The sequence below is a fragment of the Podarcis muralis genome, chromosome 2 (genome assembly GCF_964188315.1).
Source record: "Podarcis muralis chromosome 2, rPodMur119.hap1.1, whole genome shotgun sequence".
Lineage (NCBI taxonomy): Eukaryota > Metazoa > Chordata > Lepidosauria > Squamata > Lacertidae > Podarcis > Podarcis muralis.
In genome coordinates, this window is record NC_135656.1 from 38,921,492 (window position 1) to 38,945,400 (window position 23,909).

General features: G+C 41.0%; 1 protein-coding gene across 6 annotated transcripts in view; it reads right to left on the reverse strand.

The window, feature by feature from the left end:
- Positions 1 to 23,909, reverse strand: part of QTGAL (queuosine-tRNA galactosyltransferase) — a 182,298-nt gene that overhangs the window by 99,520 nt on the left and 58,869 nt on the right. For all 6 annotated transcript variants that reach the window (XR_013391844.1, XM_077924299.1, XM_077924298.1 and 3 more), the window contains one exon: positions 23,406 to 23,501. Coding sequence is in view for 5 of the 6 variants with exons in the window: in XM_077924299.1 (XP_077780425.1) it covers positions 23,406 to 23,501 (96 nt within the window). In the remaining variant the exon portion in view is untranslated. The remainder of the gene's footprint in view (positions 1 to 23,405; positions 23,502 to 23,909) is intronic.

Here is a 23,909-nt window from a genome sequence, read left to right on the forward strand (position 1 = left end):
TGCCGTAAAGTCAACGGGAGAGTCTTTAATGCCCATGGAGTTTGGAACCTTTCATGGAATGCCAGAAAAAGCAAGTGTCCACCCTGAGAAGAGAATTCCTTGAGTGTGAAGCTCTGGTACAGAGGCAACCACTGTGCTCTTACTGAACATTTAAGGCATATCATTCCACACTTCAGTAACATAAAAGCCTCCTAAAGAAAATGCAGCACTGTTGTTGTTTTTTTAGAAAATGTGCCAGACAGAGATAAAGATTTAGCAATATTTTAAAGTAAAAATGGTGGGAGACAAAAAGCTTAGTATGGCATCACACTGGCCTCAGTCATACAATCTCTCCTTCAGATTACTGTAAACCAGTCTTTCTCAGCCTTCGGGTCCCTAGATGTTGTTAGAGTGCAACTCCCATTATCCATGACCACTGGTCCTGCTAGCCAGGATGATGGGTGTTGTAGTCCAGCAACATCTGGGGACCTAAGGCTGAGAAAAGCTGCTGTAGGCTATGATACATGGATATCTGCCTAAATATAAGACTCCATCCCAAAGAAAGAAGTACAAATAATCAGTGTTGAAATGTTTCAAGTGTTTACACAAAACATTGCTAAGATACTATCATAAAACAAACGCAGAAGAAAATGGTTTGTAGAATACACAGAAAAGTAATAAATCAACCCACACTGTTATTTGTTCTGCATCTAGCCAAAGGAAAAGGAAATGATAAGTAGATGACAGACTCATCAGAATAAACTGTACCAAATTTTATCTTCTCCTTTGATAATAACTGATGGACAGATAAGAGGTACCGGTACATACTGGGCATAAATATATCTCATTTTCAGTAAGCCTTCTCTGACAGTTCCACACAAAATGGTCATAAGCAAACCATTTGCACATCAACAAGGATGATTAAGAATTAGCTAGATTTTACCATTCTAGCCATGAGTGTCTTAATTTTAAACAAGAAAGGGACACTGATTAAAATCTTAAAATGGGGCACACGAGATGAGGATTAGAAAATACAGTGGTACCTCGGGTTAAGTACTTAATTCGTTCCGGAGGTCCATTCTTAACCTGAAACTGTTCTTAACCTGAAGCACCACTTTAGCTAATGGGGCCTCCTGCTGCCGCTGCACCGCCGGAGCACAATTTCTCTTCTCATCCTGAAGCAAAGTTCTTAACCCGAGGTACTATTTCTGGGTTAGCGGAGTCTGTAACCTGAAGCATATGTAACCTGAAGCGTATGTAACCTGAGGTACCACTGTACCTTAAAACAACTTTCAATATAATATAACAATTCAAACTTGTCCTGATTAACTAGAATTTAATTTTTGCTGCATTTTTGAAACTGTCAGCCAGTGGAAAGTGTTGGAGGTAGGGAAATACACAAACTGGGAGGCACACAAGCAGGCAACAGATTCTAAAGAAACTAGTAAATCATAATGTTATCTTTCAGACTATGTCAGCAATAAGCTGCTGCTGTTAAAATAATAAATTTAATTTTGCAACCATTTGAAGCAGTACTTTTGGCACAGGCCATGTTTTGTCAGAGGGTGTCTGTCTTTACATAGTTTCCTCCTGCTGGAGAACTCACCAGAACCCAAGCATTAAAAAAAAAAAAAAGCACTGCAATATTTGGGTGAAATTCAGTGGTTAAAACTCAATCTGATAGAGAGGCTGAGGCTTCTAATATATTTTAACCTGTGTGAGTTTCATTCGAATGTATTTGCTGCTTTAAAATTACTAACTGACTTAAGTCTTCAGGGCGAAGCAGACTGTAAAAAATGAAGAGTTGGGTATACTTGAATCAGGTCTCAGCTGAATTGTCAGGCTCAGTTTTAAATGTTATATTAGAAGTAGTATGTTAATCATATGGCAGTTTCAGACCCAAGACCTATGAAGAAAGATGCAAATAAAACGATGACTACAGCTGCATCCCTCTCTCCTCTTCCAATCATCTTGCTTCTATAGAAAGCAACAACTACAATTTGGGTCAAGGCCAGCATCAGCACTCATCAGAGGAGGACCAGCACCATGCTCACCCTTCTTGAGTGGCAGCAGCAGCATCCATGCAGGTGGATATCAACAGGTGGTGGTCCTGAGAATGAACCTACCTTTTACAGTAGGTCACAAGACAAATGATCCCACACAAATCAATACAGGCCAAACTAAACATGACAGACATGTTTCTTTTCAATGCCCTGTCCATATATAAACAAGGAATTCAGAAGATCTTTTAAGAGTAACAGCAGTTTACACACTCATTTTACAGGTAAAGCAAAATACTCTCCTGTTCACTGCTTTATATGGGAATGTGGCTGATCTCGAAGTTCACCTTGATCAACCTGACACACCTCACTTGGCCTTAAAAGGTTTCCAAATGGAGGCACTTTTCAGGGGGCAGGGAACAGTGCATTAGTCATGTGTACTCACTGCTCAGCACAAGAAAAAATGAGAATAAAGCTGAAAAACAGATAGGGCTCTGCTGATAAAACAGTCTGTATTTTAGATGTTTCTTGGCACATAAACATCTGAGAAACCAATCCTAACAGGAGGAAGATGTTGGAAAATCGTAACTTGAAGGAAAAGTGCAATGTTGCTTGATGTTTTAAAATAACAATATAAGGGAAGCTGGAACTATGAAATCTATAAATTTGAGGGAAATGGCATTGATTTGGTAAGTTTAACAAAGCGCAGTGGTGAAACAGAGAAATGGAAAAGCTCCTAGTTGTGAGCCAAAAACAGGAATTAGGAGACTGAGTTTAAAGCTTTATCTTCTCTCTTCCTAGAGCTAGACTCCAGTTGTCACACAACACTGCTCTCTGTTTTTATTGGCTCAGCTCCTTCCAAAAAACAGAGTCAAAACTTTCTAAAAGGATTAAAAGTTTACTATTCCATTGTTAGCCTAAACTACTTCTATAAGTGTAAATCTATGCAAGTATTATGTCCCGTAATTATTTTGTACTGTAAAAGACACGCCGCAAAAAGACATAATAAAAAGACACACAAAGTGATATTTGCTTTGTGGCAGGTGGACTAAAGAGAGGAAATCCCTTTGTGTATTTCCGTATTTGTTACATAGCGTACAGTAACTGGCTTGGTGCCTATGCCACAAACAAAATCTTAATTAATCTACCTCACAATAAGTACAGCGCATGAATGTGGCCAAACCCAAGCATGGAACTCTGTGTTAATACAAACCGCTCTATTTTAGTCCTTAACTGCCACTGGAATAGGAATGAAGCAGTGTGACCGTTTACCAGAAAACTGTATCACAAAACAGAACAAACCCCCTGCAGTCTTAAAATTCATTGTATCTTGAAGTTGGCCTTGAATTCTTTGCAGCTGGCAGAAAGAAGAACAAACATTACTACATGCAGAGCACTGACACCCACAGCACTGAGCAGGCTGATCTCATGTGCCTGCATAATAACTTCAATCCCCGGTGGCATTTTCAACTTGGAAAAGCCCAAGAGTCTGTTAACTGTTAACTACTGAGGGCCTTATTCATGAGACTTTTATTCTGGGAAATGCCCTGAAAGCACAGCTTGTACTCTTCCTATGGAAAGAACCCTATCGTCTACAGATTTATTATATACACTTCCCAATAATATTTTACGCTCAATAGCTACACATAGCCAAGACAGGGCAGATAAAAGTGAAATCAGAACTAAATGTACAGACTGGTATAACTCAAGTTTGGTATTTCTCCTCCTCCTGCATGCGCACCATCCCTTCCCAAAATTCATGCCAGTTTTAAATTTAACAAATCCAGTGCAATGCTTTGTGTCATTGATCTTTGATTTGAGACAGTGATCCAACTGGCTAAGCATGTTCATAATTGTAGTATTATGTTTAGGGGCTTGTGTATCATTTTCTTTTTCCTTTGTATTTATTGTCACACCAGCAATTGAATACCACATACGGAAGATAATAAAGATTCTTATGGGCTTGCCCAGCAATGTAATCTGCCAAACTGCTTGAATTTTTTATTACTGTTAACCTTTATGTTTCACCTTGTTGACCTTTCGGGAGAAAAGGTGGCATAGAAACAAACTCCCCCCCCCCCCAAAAAAACCCATACAGTGATTTCTCACTATTATTATTTCCACTATTACAACAACTACAACTACTACAAGAAAGCATTTCCCTTTCTAAAAACAAACCATGGATTTACATTTTGTCCGAACACATATTGCGCCATACTCTACTTTTATTTCTCTCTTTATTTTGGTCAAAACGACCAACGCAATGCAGACACACAATGTACGTTACCTGATGCTCAATATTTTCAGCTTAAAGGATTTCTAAAAATTAAATAGGAATTTCAGGAACAGGAATAATAGAGAATCTACACAGAAAAAAGAAAAAAACCTCTTCAGAAGCAACTATAGTTTATTTTCCCCACATTAATTGAGAAAGCAACAGTAAACAATTTTTGTAAGTAAAAACTTTAGATATAGAAATAACGTCGAATAACTTATGTAGATAATAAAGCAATAACTGTAAATATATTCATGCTGCACTCTGATTACAGCTTTCCTAACAAGCAAAGCTATTAATAAATTACACTCTTCAATTTGTTCTATTCTTGGCTTTAAACATACTTAAGGACTCAGTTCTATAATATACATTCTAACAGTTGTGTAAGGAGGATATGTTCTCCAAGCTCCACAAAGTAGCTACTGTTAGAAGGCTGCTTAAGAATTAATTGACTCCATATGCAAATGAAAGCCCCATCAATCCTATTTAGCTTCCTGTTCTGCAGTTAAAATTGACTAATACTCTTTAAAACTGCCACTCTGTGGATTCCTCCTCAATGCATTCTTCATATAAATAAGAACTTGGGGGGGGGGGAATAATTTCAATATGCCTGACAATGTTCCTGAAGAGGCCAATTAGTACACAGTGTGTGGTATTTTTTAAGTATAAAACAAATTTCCTTTTATTGTTTCATAGTGAAAACCCTTCAGACAAGCATGCTGCTCTTACTAGTATTACAATGTGAAATTGACTGATATAATTTTTATAACATCCACATTGAATTTTGATATAAAACAATATAATCATGCAAATATTTAAGGGTTGGTTGTATATTCCCCACTACAATTGCCTGTACTGCTGCTCCCTCACAGTGTCCTTTCATCTAGCCTATAAAGCAGCTATTCACTAATCTCATTTTAAGGACTGCAGATTCCTTAAAGCAGGGTGGGGAACTTGTGGCCCTCCAGATGTTGTTGGACTACAACTTTCATCATCCAATGGCCAATCTGGCTGGGGCTGTTGGGGGCAATAGGTTCCTCACCCCTGCATTAAAGATAGGCATGTGTCATGGCAGTAATTGCAACACCACACTGACAACTTCATACTGCATCTAAGAAACCTCTGTCAACCTAGTATGGGGAGAGACAAGCCCATCAGGGGGTGAGGTGTGGTGGGCAGCTAACAGAATAGGTGTGTTTCACATATGCGATTGATTCAATATGTCTACACTCTCTCCTACTTCATTAAATTGGCTTGTTTGAGACAAGCTAAGGGACGCGGGTAGCGCTGTGGGTTAAACCACAGAGCCTAGGACTTGCCAATCAGAAGGTTGGCGGTTCGAATCCCCGCGACAGGGTGAGCTCCCGTTGTTCGGTCCCTGCTCCTGCCCACCTAGCAGTTCGAAAGCACGTCAAAGTGCAAGTAGATAAATAGGTACCACTCCGGCGGGAAGGTAAAGGGCGTTTCCGTGCGCTGCTCTGGTTCGCCAGAAGCGGCTTAGTCATGCTGGCCACATGACCTGGAAGCTGTAAGCCGGCTCCCTTGGCCAATAAAGCGAGATGAGCGCAGCAACCCCAGAGTCGGCCACGACTGGACCTAATGGTCAGGGGTTCCTTTACCTTTACCTAACGCATCACACTCTCCATGTGTTGTTCTTCTTCTTTAAATATTTGTTTATTGAGGTTTTCCATTAAGTATTGAGAAAGCAGATAACGTAAGAACCCAGTAACGTAAATATGCACTTTAGTAGAAGCATAAATTCACAAACATTTCTTCTGCATGTGTCAACTTAAAAGTGGATATCCTCAGAGAGGAGTCAGTTCCTGTGAACGGCTACGTTCAGGTATGCATATTGGTAAACCCATATAAAGCTCCACCCGGTTGGGGAAGGCTGTGCTAGGCTGTTGCTTTTCATGGCCCTAACACATAATTCTGGCCTCACGCTTATACTGAAGGAAAGTCTCTATTACCGCAATTGCAAATCTACCTTAAATATTACTCAAATATTGGCCAAAAATCATCAAAAAGCATTTTGCCAGCAACCAGCAGGCCTCGCACAGAGTACGACTATGGGCAAAGTCGTATTATCTTATTTTAAACATAAAAACATTCCAAAGAAGAAAGAAGATTTTCTTTGGAAATAGTTTTGATCTAACCTCCGACGCTGAGCTGTTTTTCAGGCTTCAAAATTATCTGGCCTTTATCAACTCCAAATGGGAAAACATGCCCTTTGCCAATGACACATATTGTCAGCTAAGCATTTTGGCAGGGAGTGGAGGCCCAAAGAAAAATAAGATTCTACATTTCCATTATTATTCTACAATTTGATCCACAGACGTTTTACCGTCATAAAGTGAAGGCTTCAGCAGGACTGTTTAGCACTAGTTCATAAAGGTCAATGAAATGTCATGCAATTTTATTTCCTGTGGGTGATATCCGACATCATGTTAGCTGATGCAATGGAATCCCCCTTCCTCCCCTACCCCCTGCAGCCCCCACACCCGCCCATCATGCTCCAGAGGACTCCATTTAATTATCATAGCCAAGTGCTCTTGATAGACCTATCCTGCTACAACCACATCTTATGCATTGTGTGCTACCCTGTCTTTGGTTGGTCATGCTTCTACTGCCAATCATTTTTGGTAGATGCTCCTAAGATCTTGTGTTGTAAGAGAGGGAGAAAAAGGTCTCTATCCAGTTCCCTTTAATGCATTTATTATATGCAAAAAGGTCATGTAAAAAAAAATTCACAAAAAAGTATCCTAAGCAAACCAGGTTTATTATTATCACACTCTGGACTTACTTCAATTCTCTGCCTCCTAATTTATAATATAACAAATTTTGATGCTTATCCTCAATTTTCCAGTATGCCAACTAGCACCATACTACTCACATGGCGTTATGTATAAGAATTTGGGCTTAATAAAGTAACCAACATGACAAGAATCTGCTTCATAAATACCTCTTCAAGGAAGTTAGATGAGCACACAATTCTCTTCTGAAGAGTAAATTATAAACAGAACTATTCCTTTAGTAAGATATTAGTCTCATCCCTTAAAGTTAGCTATATTCTTTACAACATAATCATTTTACACCAGATTGGGGGAAAAAATTAACATACCACTGCACTGGAAAACATTGTAGGTAGAAGCCCCAGCACGAATGACTCACCAGGGCTACACTGGTTTAACTTCACTTCGCAAAAAGTGAGAGTAGGCAGTGCTGATTCCTTGTCACAGAAGTGGCAGGAGAGGAGCAAGACGTAGCTTGATGGGTGGGGCAGATCCACTTCAGTAGCTTCCTAGCAGGTGGGCCACTTCCTAGCAGGTGTAGCTTCCTCAGACCGAGGTCACATTTCAAATGACAGCATAAAGCTAAGCTAGCAATATGTGTTTTGGCTGCAAAGGGAAGTTCAACCATCATTCTCTGCAATGGCACTATACTCTCAACTTTTGTATTGTTATTTGTCATGACAAGATTTGACAAACCGGAGTCAGAATCTGACACAGGTATAGTACAGGAAACCTATGGCAATCAGCCCAAATTAGATCCACCAGTGTACTAATTTGGCCCATTCGGCAGTTTGACCCCAGTCATGCCCTACACCTGACATGATTTGTGGGGCATGTAAAGCTATGGCTAGAAAGGAACAATTGGGAGCACTTTTTAAATTTGGCACCAAATGCCTCCATACAGGAGCTCCCAACACAAGACCGCAAGTGGAGCAGATCCCTAACGTAAGGAGGACTTGCAGTCTTCTGTTGCACACTTGACTTGAATTCAAGTCAGGGATGCAAAAGCTAAATTCAAAGGCTTCCAGGGAAATGATTGCTTTTCTTTGGAAGCACAGAATGAACTCAAACGAACTGTGTCTTCCCGATTCTTTCCTCTGAAGTTAAAACGTGTGATGTCAGGGTCCACCAGCCAGAACTTATTCTCCACTTTAGTCCTTCATTTTCTCATTTGGGCCACTGCAGTTGTATCTCAGTGAGTAGATATGAATGAACTACACCAGTGTTTCCCAACCTTGGGCCTCCAGCTGTTTTTGGACTACAACTCCCATCATCCCTAGCTAGCAAGACCAGTGGTCAGGGATGATGGGAATTGTAGTTCAAAACAGCTGGAGGCTCAAGGTTGGGAAACACTGAACTACACGACTCCTTTAGCTCAACAGATAGTAAGAACATAAAAGTAAACAAAAGTATTGAACAGACTTGGACAAATATTTAGCTGTACACTAAGCAACCCCAAACATGTATCTACGATCACCATCATTTAAACATGGCATGAAAATTATTCACCCCTGCAAAATCTTCAGTAGGCACCTCTCACAATTTATTATCTGATTCTGGCATCAGGCAGTCTCTCTGCTGTCTGGTAAGGTAAAGGTAAAGGTACCCCTGCCCGTTCGGGCCAGTCTTGCCAGACTCTAGGGTTGTGCGCTCATCTCACTCTATAGGCCGGGAGCCAGCGCTGTCCGGAGACACTTCCGGGTCACGTGGCCAGCGTGACATCGCTGCTCTGGCGAGCCAGAGCCACACACGGAAACACCGTTTACCTTCCCGCTGGTAAGCGGTCCCTATTTATCTACTTGCGCCCGGAGGTGCTTTCGAACTGCTAGGTTGGCAGGCGCTGGGACCGAACGACGGGAGCGCACCCCGCCGCGGGGATTCGAACCGCCGACCTTGCGATCGGCAAGCCCTAGGCGCTGAGGCTTTTACCCACAGCGCCACCCGCATCCCTCTGCTGTCTGATGGACATAGTGGATTCTTCTATTCAAATCCAACATGCCCTTAATAGTTTCTGTGCATTTTGGAAGCTTAATAAATGAGATTTCAATGAAAAAGCCTTGCAATTTGACGGGCAAGAAAGGAAGTAAGATAGGACACTTAGAAAACAAAAGAGTCCCATTTTGGTTCCAGTAAGTAAACCTGAATGGGGGTTGCAGTTAGATTACACCACAAACATGCCATTCACCTTCTTATGCACCTTAGCAAAAAAAATTGCTGAAGCTACTAATAGTAATATCAGCAGATAAGCAAACCGAGGAGGTGGTGTTAGAAAATGCAGCCAGCTAAGTGAATTTTTTTGCAAACTAAAGTGGAAAAGGAGGGAGAGATCAGCGGGGGCGGGGGCAACCATGACTGACAAAACTAGATAAATTATCAACATTTGGAAGACATATAGCACTAAGAATCTTGCAAAACCAGGAAGGAAGCATCTATATGGTATTGCCTGAAGTGGGAAATCCCAGAAAACAAGGCAGAAGAACAATATGTAGTATACAAAGGGAAGTACCAGCACACATGTAATGTTCCCTCCTTTCACGTATAAAATCCACCACTTGTTTCTTCAGCTAGCTTTAACCACATGTCAGGAATATAATGGCACTGACATCAACCATAATTAACCCTAACTAGCTTTCTATTTCAAATCCTAGGGAAAACTCCAAAAAATCACCACAGAGAAGGCCAGTAAACTACAGCAAGGGGAATGTTCAGGTTGGTTAGGGGGGAGAGAGATACTGGAACAAGGGAGTGCATAATTCCACATTTATCTCTTTGACCACAGCTGAGGGACTTGAGAGTAGGGATGGATGAGAAATTCAGTTCAGTTTGCATTTAAAGCTAAATTTATGAAATTCACGCTTTCCGAAACAATAGGAGAACTGAAACACAGCCGTCTTTCAAAATTCGAAACCTCTGAAATTTGCTATGAAGTTCTCCAACCCAAGTATGTTTACAAAAATGCATATTTTATTCTTATATTCTTATTGGTGAAAATAAGATACAAAATGCATTATATTAGGAGAAACTGCCTCTCAGCTGTTTTCTTCAACCTCTAATGTACCCCCCATGAGCCCGTTTCCTTCCAACTCGGGTTACCATGCCCCTAGTTATCTGCATCTCAACCTGTCCAGATATTTATGCTTCTTCCCTCTTGTGTTCAAGCATGACACCATGCCCCGCTTCTCAAAAAGCACTCTCTTGACTCTTAGGTTACCCTCTAATTATCCACCCTATATTTCAACACTTTATCATATTGCATCTTTGCCTATGAACTCTGCTCTTCAAACTCTTAACACCCACCACCAAGAAGCCTTTTGCTCTATAAAGCAAGGAAGCCCATTGTTGCCCCGTCCCCAGGAGCAGAATATATTCCTTGAACATGTGCATAGCATGTTATTTGCCTTTCTGCAGTCTTTGGCTTATCTCTTTAACTCATTCTCAGATGTAACCAAATTTTAAGTACACATAACTGCATTAATCCACATTTGTCTATTCTACATTCCCTTGCATTTCCCCCCTCCACAATAATCCACTATAAACTATTATTTCCTTGTGGACTGTTCATTTTTGTGCATGAAATGATGACAGGAGCCATATACAGTCATACCTCGGGTTGAAGTAGCTTCAGGTTAAGTATTTTCAAGTTGCGCTCCGCGGCGACCCGGAAGTAACGGAGCATGTTACTTCCGGGTTTCACTGCTCGCGCATGCACAGACGCTCAAAATGACGTCACGCACATGCGCGGAAGCAGCAAATCGCAACCCGCGCATGCGCAGACGCGGGTTGTGCTCTACTCAGGATGCAAATGGGGCTCTGGAACGGATCCCGTTCGCATCCTGAGGTGCCACTGTACTAGGGTTGAAGGATCAGTCTACTTTCATCCGTCTCACTTTCAACATGTATTTCCCCCCAAGTCCATGCCGTCCTGTTTTCATTTCTTTTTTTTTAAAAAAAAGCCTGCATATTTAAAATCTGCACTTTAATTCATATAAAATATGTTAAAATAAAAATACAACCCCCCCATATAAAGTCCTCAGAAAACAATGCTCCCTCCCTCCCAACACTTGCAGCTGTGTTTTTCATGTGCAAGGCAGCAGCCATGCCAACAGTCAGGTTTTCTAGCCACTAGGAGTGACCACTGCACATTTTTAAGAGGAATGGAAAAGCTTAAAGGCAATCCTCACTTTTTAAAAGCTTTGATGAGCATAGATAAGACCATGGTCAGCACTGCTCTAGGTTCTTGTATAGATAAGATTGATTGTTTTCAGATAATGAGTCTATGACATATTGAAGTTAATTACAGAGGTATGAAACACAAAACATTTTGCTATTTAATCACTGTTGTCCATGCACGGGCAACCTTCAATGCTTATTTACCGTAGGTTTGATGTGAGGTTGCCCTTGAAGTTCAGTTAGAAGCTGCAGCTAGTGCAAAATGTGGCAGCTCGGTTGCTCATTGGGGCAAACCAATATCACAATGTTATCATACAAATTTATGGTGAGACCAGGGCTTTTTTTCAGCTGGAACTCACTGGAACTCAGTTCCAGGACCTCTCAGGTAGGCACCATTGACATTATTTTTCTAGAAAAATAGCACTGGGTGAAACCACACATGGACTACTGGTCACCTCACATGAAACAGTTTACTGCAGAGCTGGACAAGGACAACCAACATGATCAAGGGGAGACAGCAACGCCCCTACGAGAGCAATTCCCCTACAACATTTGTGGCTTTCCAGTTTAGAAAACTTGAGTAAGGGAGGATCATTGTAATGGTGTACAAAGTGAAGAACAGCATGGGTAAATGCTTTTGTCGTTTTCACTTAATGCTAGAGCTGAGGTCACCCAAGCAAAAGGAAGTACTTTGCCACATAGCACATCATTAAACTACGGAATTTGCTTCCACAATATGGAGCAGTGAACACCAACTATGAGGTCTTTAAAAGGCAGTTAGCCTTATCTTCCTTGAATCTGTTTATCCGTGGCTATCATTTATGATCGCTCAACTACCTCCAGTATCAGAGGTGGAAGGCCTTGGGCTGTCAGTTGCTGAAGAGCATGAGTGGGGAGAGTACTGTTGTGCTCATGTTCTGCTCATGTGTTTTCCAGAAGCATCTGATTGGCCACTGTGAGAACTGAATGTCGGACTAGCTGCACCTCTGACCATGTGCTACAGAGCGCTTCATATGCCCTTAACAAATGTCTACTTTGGCTTGTCTAGAAGCTCAATAGAGGGGGGTTCCTTTTAATTCCCCCACAATAACCTGGTAACCTTAATTCTGTCATTGCTTAATGTTCATTTTGCATCCGTAATGTTTCATGAAATATTTAAGTTTCCTTGATAAAACATGATTCATGAGGCTACATAAAAAGTCAGAGGACTTCACCAATTCACCATGTAAATTGACCCCTATATGTCACAATCAATAGAAGACCAGGCAAAGGCCATATCTACTTCCCATACTGGTCATTAAATTTAATTCATATACTTAGCCAAGATATTTAATCTCACGGTATCATCATTTCATAAACACAGATGTTAACTTTTCAAGTACTACATGAGTAGGAGGGCATTAATTGACCAAACTACAATATGCTTCTAACATCCATGTTCCATACTCAAAACCACAAATGACAAAAACCAAAATGGAATATTGTTTTAGATAATGCATGTGCCATCATCTATTTTATTGCAACTGTTATGTCTGCCCCCTCTGTTTTTAAAAAAGCATTTGCCATAAACATGATGTTTTGAAGCCAGTTTATATGATCCCTGAAAACAAGCCGAAAGAAAGAAAGAAGAAAGATCGGGAGGGGTGCTGTTCCTGAAAGATAAATGCTATAATGCAAAGAGTCTAGAAAGTCCAAGACAGTGCAATCAGCCTTGCTGAATACAAAAACCACACAGCCTGAGAAAACAAGTATCACATATTCAAGGCTTGCATATGTTTGATGGATGTTCTTTAGGAGCACCTTTATATGCATAGATTTAAATATACTGAAATATTTCATCTGAGCTGCTGGGTGTTTGCTTCCTGGCTCATGCTTCTGTGTATTTACAAACGGAATTACACACTGAGCTCTTGCACCCAACAAGTGAGCATAAATGTTACAACACCAGCAGTTTGTCATCACTGCTGAAATCATGCGATCATCTTCACGGAAACAAAAGCTCAATTGTTATTGCAGCTAAAGATGCAAAAATGTTGCAGAAAGCACATATTTAACTCAAACGAATGCTTTAACTATATAATTATAGTTAGTATGTATTTACTCCCTTGGAAGAATTGAAACATTTTGACCTCTTTGCACTTCTATCTTTCACTAAACATTTCCAGTAGAAGCAAAAGAGACAGGAGATACGCAATGTTATCAGAACAAAAAAAATTCCTTCCAGTAGCACCTTAAAGACCAACTAAGTTAGTTCTTGGTATGAGCTTTCGTGTGCATGCACACTTCTTCAGATATCTGAAGAAGTGTGCATGCACACGAAAGCTCATACCAAGAACTAACTTAGTTGGTCTTTAAGGTGCTACTGGAAGGAATTTTTTTTGTTTTGACTATGGCAGACCAACACGGCTGCCCATCTGTAAATGTTATCAGAATTCATTAACGGCTGAAATAATGAATGAAGCTGCTAGGCAATTCAAATAAGAAGACAGCAAAGTGCTACCACTCTGACCACTGATTGGATTACATCCAGGAAACACTTGGTTCAGACGTGTTTCTACCTCGAAGGTTCAGCTCAAGAGTTGACTAAGGCATAGCATGTGTACAATCGCTCCCGAACTATGTTCCACCTCATGTATGAATGCACCCCATAAACAAAACAAAACAAAAAACACCTATGTGGATAGAAAACAATACGCTATAAGGTTCTTACCCTAGGTGTCACCCTAGTTTTCCACACAGAATGGCCGAAATCCAGCAGAGAGTCAAGCTTGCTTTATCAATGGGCTATTAATACCAAAGGACTAAAAGCAGGGGAGTGTCTACACTCTTAGACCAGAGACACATTTTGAATTTTGGGAATGTGTTGTGGGTGCTAGTTACAAAATGGCTGGCTGCTTGGGGGGCAGGGGACACGGAAATCAGAGAGAGTAAAGTCCTTGCTGCTTCCCGCCCTTCTCACCACCACTGCACAACCTCATGCTTCCTATGGGAAGTCACCTATGTCCTGTTGGTCTTAACTATGGAGATCACACATTGTTGACTCATACGGGTACACACACACATATTCTGTCCAGTAACAGGGAGCATTCCCAAGTACCACAAAAAATATACAGGGTGGCCACACCACTTAACTCATCCACCCCCCACTCCCACACCCTGATGCACATCATGTATACACAGTCACACATGTATTTCTCTCTCTTCCCAATTGCGTATCTCCTCCTTCCTCTCTCTCGTCCCCTCTACTCCCCACTTTCTCACACACAGCCCCACACCTCCCTCCTCTCTGCCCAAATGCATATCCCTCAATCACCCCCCCCCCACATTCAAAGAAGTCCCTCCATAGGCTTCTTCCCCAACCTCCTTTTTTTCAAATACCCAAAGGCTACCAACCTAGCGTTCACAGGTAAGGTAAGTGGAAGAAGGTATTCAATATTTGGGATGATGGCAGACCAACAGATGTGATTTTGTGGTCCTGAGTCAACCTGAAGGTTTAAAGTTTAAAGACACTTTTGTGGGCCAGTTCTACACACGCTACCTCTGCATCCCACAGAACTCAGAGGGATTTGCTTCTGAGTACACAGGCATGGCCTAATGCGGGTGGTGCTGTGGGTTAAACCACAGAGCCTAGGACTTGTCGATCAGAAGGTTGGCGGTTCGAATCTCCACGAAGGGGTGAGCTCCCGTTGCTCGGTCCCTTCTCCTGCCAACCTAGCAGTTCGAAAGCACGTCAAAGTGCAAGTAGATAAATAGGTCTACCAGCGGGAAGGTAAACGGCATTTCCGTGCGCTGCTCTGATTCGCCAGAAGCAGCTTAGTCATGCTGGCCACATGACCTAGAAGCTGTACGCCGGCTCCCTCAGCCAATAAAGCGAGATGAGTGCCGCAACCCCACAGTCGGCCATGACTAGACCTAATGGTCAGGGGCCCTTTACCTTTACCTTTACACAGGCATAGGACTGAGCTGCTTTTAAATTTGGCTTCTGTCCATGAACTTCATGGAGCCAGCTAGTATACTAATGTATGGAAATAATGCTCCTAGGTGAGAAAGTAGAAAAATCAACTTCCAAATGCAGAAGTTTATGCCCACGAGTCAGCATTTTTATTAAAACAGGGGACAGGGAAACTTGAACTGAAGTCCCTTCTTACCTATTAACAAAAAACAGATGCGTTACAAAAGTGACTTTGTATGAGTTAACCGGGGCTCTTGCCCACACAGGCTGCTCACACTGTCACCCAGCGTGCTAAAAGGAAATAGTTGCTGCCTTGAGCCTTGATCTGCCCACGTGAAATGAAGCATGCTGGCTGACCACAGAATGGCCTCTGTTCCCTTTTGCAATTGCCAACATCTGCTGGGCAGATCTATGAATAATTTCACAATGAAAAGCTCTCACCCACTCCAATCCACTGTATATGTAATTCAAGGTACACTTCTATTAGGGACCTGTTTGTTCCTAGGCCAGAATTCTATCAAACTGGAAGACAGAGTAGAAAAAGCAGCCTTGCTCAGGTGACAAAGCTTGCCAGTAACATGCATACATCTAATACTTTGTTCTGTCCTAGGTCCACTTTAATCCCCCAGGATCTGTGTGTCATCATTTAAGTGTGTTTGAGAATTTACTATTGAAGTAGTTAGAACCATCTGAAGAAAAAAAATGTAAGCCATATTGGAGTAGGTAGATTTGAAAGCACTAAACCACAGATAGGAAACCTGTGGACCTCTAGATCAGTGTTTCCCAACCTTGGGTCTCCAGCTGTTTTTGGACTACAACTCCCATCATCCCTAGCTAGCAAGACCAGTGGTCAGGGATGATGGGAATTGTAGTTCAAAAACAGCTGGAGGCCCAAGGTTGGGAAACACTGCTCTAGATGTTGTTAGACTTCCACTTCCATCATCTCTAACCACTGGCCAGGCTTGCTGGGGATTTTGAGTCCAACAATATCTGAAGGGTCACAGGTTCCCTATCTCTGCATCAACAATTTGGCATAAGATCCAGGTATAATTATTAAACCTACATATAAGGGAGGAGAAGTAGTCATTTTGAACACTCTTCCACAAACCAGTTTTCTGTGGGTGGCAATACAAGGCCCCAAATGTAATTTGTTAATGGGTGACTTCATTGCACTCATAGTGACTAGGTAAACACATGGTCAAGTCTCAACCAAGAGCTAAAATGTTGAGATAGCCTAAATGACTGTGCTCTCCAAATCATTGTGCTCTCCAAAGGTTGGTGTTGCAGCAGACCAGAGAGGACGCAATCCTGGACTTAAGTGGTACTTAAGACCTAGTTAAGATATCAGTGGAGTTCCAACTGACTGAAAATAGTAATCACAATGCTATCCAATTTACATGTAAGTAGACGCGGGTGGCGCTGTGGGTTAAACCACTGAGCCTAGGACTTGCCGAATCCCCGTGACGGGGTGTGCTCCTGTTGCTCGGTCCCTGCTCCTGCCAACCTAGCAGTTCGAAAGCACGTCAAAGTGCAAGTAGATAAATAGGTACCGCTCTGGTGGGAAGGTAAACGGCGTTTCCGTGTGCTGCTCTGGTTCACCAGAAGCAGCTTAGTCATGCTGGCCACATGACCCAGAAGCTGTACGCCGGCTCCCTCGGCCAATAAAGCGAGATGAGCTCCGCAACCCCACAGTCGGTCACGACTGGACCTAATGGTCAGGGGTCCCTTTACCTTTACCTTTAGACAATTCCAAAGCAAGTCCAACACAGTCATATTTTACTTCAAAAGGGGAACATTTCACAGCACTCTACTGTCTCCCCACCTGAACCCCAGGCAGGAGTCATTTGGGGGGGGGGAGCTGCCTAGTTAATGTGAGCCTTTAGCTCACAGACTAAGGCACTGGATAACAAGAATGAGAGAAGGGGAATTCCAATTTGCCATCCCTGCAAGAATCTCTAGTAAACAGAATTTGCACACAGATGCAATTGCCAGGAAAGCTGAGGAGCAGAGACTCTAAATTACAAGGCATGGACCAGCTGCCAGGGGGTGGTGTTTTCCCTCAAGCATCCTCAGGCTTCATCTGGCCTGCAGTGCCTGAAGAAAAACTTAAGAGCTGGCAGGCTCAGGAACAGCCAGCCTATCCTGTGAAGACAGGGACTTCCAGGATTGGAAGTATTTTTATGGAGACTCCTTTAGTTTGGAGTGAGGGGCTAGATAGGGTCCTGTTAAGAGGGACATATGGGGCAAGAGGATCTGCTTGTTCACCCTGACGTAGTAGGAGAGGGATAGAGACTATAGGAATAAAAGTTGGTGATTGGGTTGAATAAGACTGCCTTGAGTAGGTTGAATACTATAGCACTTTGGCCACTCACTGTGTAAGTACAGTGGTACCTCAGATTAAGTACTTAATTCGTTCCAGAGGTCCGTTCTTAACCTGAAACTGTTCTTAACCTGAAGCACCACTTTAGCTAATGGGGTCTCCTGCTGCTGCTGCGCCGCCGGAGAACGATTTCTGTTCTCATCCTGAAGCAAAGTTCTTAACCTGAAGCACTATTTCTGGGTTAGCGGAGTCTGTAACCTGAAGCATATGTAACCTGACGCGTATGTAACCCGAGGTACCACTGTATGCCACTATCAGTTATTTTATGATTTTGCTTTCTTGTATTATTCTAATGATTTGTTTATAATCATGATCTATTTTATTGCATAAATATACTGTTCACCACTCTGCATGTCTTTGCACCAAAAAATCAATATATAAGGAAACCATAATTTAGCACACATAATGATTTATAGAAGGGTAATTGTTTTAGTCACTTGCAGCAAAAATCACACAGAGTCTTGTGACACCTTAAAAACTCATTTATTATTCCATGAAAGCTTATGAAATAATAAATAGCTCTTTAAGGTGCACAAGGCCCTATATTGGAAGCAGTTTTTAGATTTTCACACACAGGTTGGGTACAAAGGCCTTTCATATTGTCCTTTAGTCAGCCAAATAAGTGTTGGTACATATATATATATATATATATATATATATATGCACGAACTATGACCAATTCTGAACTATGACCAATGCAAACCCATTGGATGCTCCTGATTTCCTAACAACAGTAAAGAAATCAGCAAATATTTCGTTTACATCAGATCTCCATGTATATCCATTCACGGGAATATACATGGGAACTTCACCTGTGGGTGAAAAAGATTATGTCAAAATTAGCCCTTTAAGTTGCTGGAATAACAATCTAATGATTGAAAGAAGAACACTAAATTTTAGTGTCACCCCCTCCCCATCACAAGAAAGATCACACAGCTCCTTCTAATAATCTTAGCATAGCCTTTGCTTTCTGTACCATTAGTTGCATTTGTGGTGACTTTGTGGCTGTCCTGTGGTGAGACAATGACACACAGTGTTGCAAAAGAACAAATGTAAATTCTGTTTAACAGAGGGTAACAAGAAGCTCTCAACCTTCTGTTGTATTTGTGCCAGAACAAATACTATGTTTTAGCTGTGTTTTTTTAATTGAAAAATTAATGTTTTGTTTTATTTATTTTATTTATGTTTTATTTTACTTATTTTATTTATGTTTTATTGTATATTGTTTTATTTTTAACAACCAAGCAGTAAATAAATAGTGTTCAATAAAATAAGTCACCAGACAAGAAATATCTGGAAAAATTCAGCATCAAATACTAAACACTACAAAGGATAGCATGCACAGTATGAAAGCAAAGAGCAAAACACTTTAAGCAAGTCGTCTTTTTATGGCCACATACTAGTAAAAAAATTATCTGACAGCATAAAACCTGCCTTGTAATTTTAATATGTAGAATAAAATATTCCATGCCTTCCTGGCCATGCTGAGGAAGCTTTAAACATTAGCTTAGCTAAGGTGACAAAACTAAATGTATGGAAAGGGCATATAGTACAATTCAGGGTTTTTCAAGAATATGAGCCACTGTGTTTAATCATTTCAGGATTGGATTACTCCATTACTTCTCTCTACCAAAAATAATTACAAATTAACTACCACAACAAATATCAGCCAATGACAGCTTACTTCTGCCTATCATTTGGCCAAAATGAGAGTTTTGTGAAATACGAACATAACAGGAAAAAACACAAATATTTAGTTTACCAGGTTGGGGGGTAACACACACACACACACACACACACACACACACACACACACTCCTATGGTTGAACAGCAAAGCAGGAGAAGACAAATGCATATGGTCACTAGGTGCTGAGATAAGATGCAGTGTGGAGATAGCAAAAGCCAGTAAGAAGGGAATGGTGCAATGTGGTTTGGTTTTCTGCTTCCCTGGGCCCACCAGACAGCGATTCAATAGATCTTTGCCTCCAAGGAATCAGAGGACCAAAGAAACCCTCCTCACTGAGAGTGCTCTTTAAGAGATCTTTTCCTAATGCAGCACTGGAACATTTAAGAACGTTTAGGAATTTAATTATTCCCAATAACGTATTAAATTTCTATAAGTGCACTGAGCTACCACTGGCAGTAAAAAATATTTTCTACTTAAGTGTTTTTGAGATCCCAGAAGTGTTTTTACCAGCATACTTTCCATCTGATTATAAGTGCACATTATAAATGAATAAATTTAAATGTGGGCTTATCATGGAAAACAGAAGAAAATTCCCCTTGAAGAACAAAACCCTACACTGTTTTTGAGAGTTTCTGTTTCAATAATTAGCAGCAACAACTCATACGTGGCATTTCATATCACACTGAGGACTTAACCAGTTCACGATAAGATATTTTAAAATGTGCATACTGAGTGATTCTCTGCAAGATCTGATGCAAAAGGTTAAATTCACCCACATCAGAGAAGCCAGCTCATCCATTGAAAGGGCAGAAACCCAACAACTACCCAGCAGCCCGCTGCAGACCACTTCCTCCTTCTTCATGTACCGGATGGCTTACAACCACTCACATTTCCTCTTGGGCGAGGGCCTGGCTAACATTTTGCTAACCGCAAAACCCATTCTTGCCCTACCTCCACTTCACTTGTGATCATGCTACTTCTCAAACTGTGCTGCATATAGGCATGGGCTGTACTGTACTATACTGTACTGCATATAGGACTGGGCTCAGTTGTTAAACACTCTTAAAGTAGAATATATCTTTAAAAAAGAACACTCTTTGTTCAATTATTATTATTATTATTATTATTATTATTATTATTACCCCGCCCGCCCCAGCCAAGGCCGGGCTCAGGGCGGCTAACAAGCAATAATAAAAACAAGTTGAATGAATACAACTTAAATACAACATTAAAATACAACATTAAAATATTGAAACATTAAAATATTAAAATGCAGCCTCATCACAGGAGGAGAAAGGAAAAAGGAAAAAGAAAGAGGGGGAGGGAATCAAAGGCCAGGCGGAACAACTCTGTCTTACAGGCCCTGCGGAAAGAAATCAGATCCTGCAGGGCCCTGGTCTCATGAGGCAGAGCGTTCCACCAGGCCGGAGCCAGTGTTGAAAAGGCCCTGGCTCTGGTTGAAGCTAATCTAACTTCCTTAGGGCCCGGGACCACTAGGGTGTTGCTATTTATGGACCTTGAGGCTCTCCGTGGGTCATACCAACTGAAGTTGACGTTAAATATCAGTGCCTCGTTCTATAGCATGTACTATTGATTATACAGTATAATCATGTATAATTTATACATGTACAATATATTTTGCTTCATACTTCGGAGATGTCACTAAATAGTTTGAAGGTGCAACATAAACATTTCCCTGCATTATATTTATCACCCTGAAACTTGCATGATTGCCGCTAACATTAGAGCAGTGAGGAAATGAAACAAGAGTCCCTACAATATGAAACCTAGCATAGATTTATTCCTCTTCTGAGAAACTTAAGCCTAAAAAAATTAAAAATACCTGTCTTCCTGCCAGAATACCACAAAATCTAAGCCCCAAATATGTGCTTCTTAAGACACACTGTGATGGTCTGCCATGACCCAGACATTAGATCCCTCATCATACTCTGCTAATACACATATTTCCCTGAAAATGGAACAGGTTTCTTCCATAAATGTACTTGTGTTTGCCAAACTTTTTTTCATTCAGTGATTGTTGCATTAGGTAGGAAACAATCTGTTGCTAAGGTAATTATGTTGGTTTCAAATCACACAAGATGCATCTCACTTAGAGATAATCTTTCCTGGGTTTCTGCATTTCAAGAATTCCAAATAAGTATTTGCTGCCCAGTAAAAGGGTCAGTTATATAAATCCACTCTCCAGATACTACTGAATTTCTTGACGGGCAAAATATATATTTTTCTTCTCCCCATCCTCTTTTTCTTACTCCATAAACTTGAGCATGCACAAATACAGAACACACCATTGATCGGATGACATGGGCTATTAATAGCAGCAAAAATCAAACCTAACAAAAAACAAAAAACACTTTTGTACCTAGCAGGGTATTAGTGGGAAACCAATAGTAAAAATTATTTCAGCCACCTCAGGAAAGGCCAGAATTATTCAACCCTCAAATGCACTAAAATATGGTAGCTTCCCATCAAATACCCGACCTTGCATAAATATGGATATAATCCAATGTCTCTGAATGCTGCTATTATATATGGAAGCCATAATACAAGTCATGGTAAAAATTTGTAGCACAGTGACAAGTCTCCCCACATACTTAAATATATACACACAGAGATGCTATGTTAAGACACTTGGAAGGTTGGATCCACAGACTTGTAGAAAAAAATAAGGGGGGGGTGTAGGAAAGAGCTCAGTATGGCAACCACACCCAACAACTCTCTCTCTCTCTCTCTCTCTCCCCCCTTCAAGTTCCTAAACTAGTTCCTGAGACTCAAGGAATTCAGAGCTGAAGGCAGAGAGGGGGAAGAATCTTCATTCATTTTAAATATTTGTATCCATTTGGTGTACAAGATCCCAGTTAAGGCCCAAAGAACATAACAATAAAACCAAAGCAAACTATATTTCAATTATTATTTTTTTGCAGGGAGGGGTACAGAATGGGTTATGTGGCAAAGTTATAAAAATAGTAGGTTGTTTTCAAAATAAGTCCTGCTCAAACAACAAAATCTTAAATTGGTGCCTAAAACTCACAGCTTATTTTCATTAGGTAGAGAGTTCCATGACCCTGGTGCTACCACACCGAAGATACTGCCGTGGCAGATCACAAACACATCTCCTCGGTTTTTCGGTGCTTTGGAAGGCTGCCCACTGCCCTCCACAAGAATCATAAAATAATTAGAGGTCCCCACTTGTTATTAACAATGCTGTTCTAATCATGTCATTGGAATGAGCATATATAGATATGTGTATGGTTACTTTTCAAATACAACAATGTAACTTAGAAAGAGAACAGTTGTGCTGGTATTTGGTTATCGGCAGCAGCGTCAACATGATGAAGATTTAAAATTCATGTTATCTTTGCTGTATTTCTCTGTGTTTCCTGTTCCTTTCACATTTGTAATTAACATGGCCCATCACAACTCTCTACTGCATTCATAACCTATTTTTTAGGCAAATAAGATAGCAGGACAACAATGAATTATTCTTCTTAATCGCGTTTGTATTCCATCCTTCCTCCAACGAGCTCAGTGTAACATGCACAGATGAAGGATATCCTCACCACAACCCTGCGAGGTAGACTAGGCCAAGCATAAAAAGGAACGACTGGCCCAGAGTCACCAACTGAGCTTTATGGCTGGCCAGGGACTTGAACATCAGATCACTTTAGGTCAGAGTCCAGTACGCCAAACACTACACCACATTGGCTCTCCCAAAGAATCTAAATCTAACAAAGTGTATAATAATGTCTACCCTAGTTTCTATGTCAATAAATTAACTGCTTTGCATAATTAGGCATAGAAGCCTGAATCAAAAATATCATTTTGTGAAAGCTAAAGTGATGATACTTGTAAGTAATGAAGTGCAGCCCAACTGCAGTGATCATGGTATAGATTCTGTCCACCTACAGTTTGGAACAAGAAATATGAGGAGTACAGCCGCTTTCTATAACTTTCTCTCCTCCCTGTTATAATCATTTTAAGAACATAGAAATACACTTATACTGTCTAGCTCTTGCTACCTGGTAGATTTATGTAAGTACACTTCCACTTCCTGGGTACTCAAGCTAAGTGAGTAAACAACATAAAACAGAAGAAATAGATGGCAATCAGCCTTCTGGCATCTTAAGGTGAAAAAGATAAACGCAAAATACCTGAGTAAGAAGCTGCTCACAGGTTAGATTATTGATCCATCGAGTGTATCGCTCAGTTGCCTCTGCTGGCTCTCTCTCAATTTGGCAACCTATAATCTGAAAGTACAAACAGACATTACCTTTAGGAAGTATAGCTAACAGAACATTAAAACAGTTAAATAATTTCAGACATTCTCTGAAGAGAGAAGGCGGCCCTGCAGCATTAACCTTCAGCATTAACCAAGCTGGTGCCAAACATATTGTTGCGCTTTCCTTTGGACAACATCATTGAGGCCAAGAGGGGGAAACTTGTCATCTAGGCAGCCCAGGACCTCCATACACACTACTTGGGCTTGCATCCCAGGGAAGTCACCTTGGTGCTACTAATGCAGTGTTCGTTATCCCTTTGAACTCTACAATTCTATGATTTTATGCACATGGTATCAATGTACCATGACTCTCAACATAGGAAATGCTACTACTAACAGAGTTTACGCTGCAATCTACTCCATCCATCAACTTTAC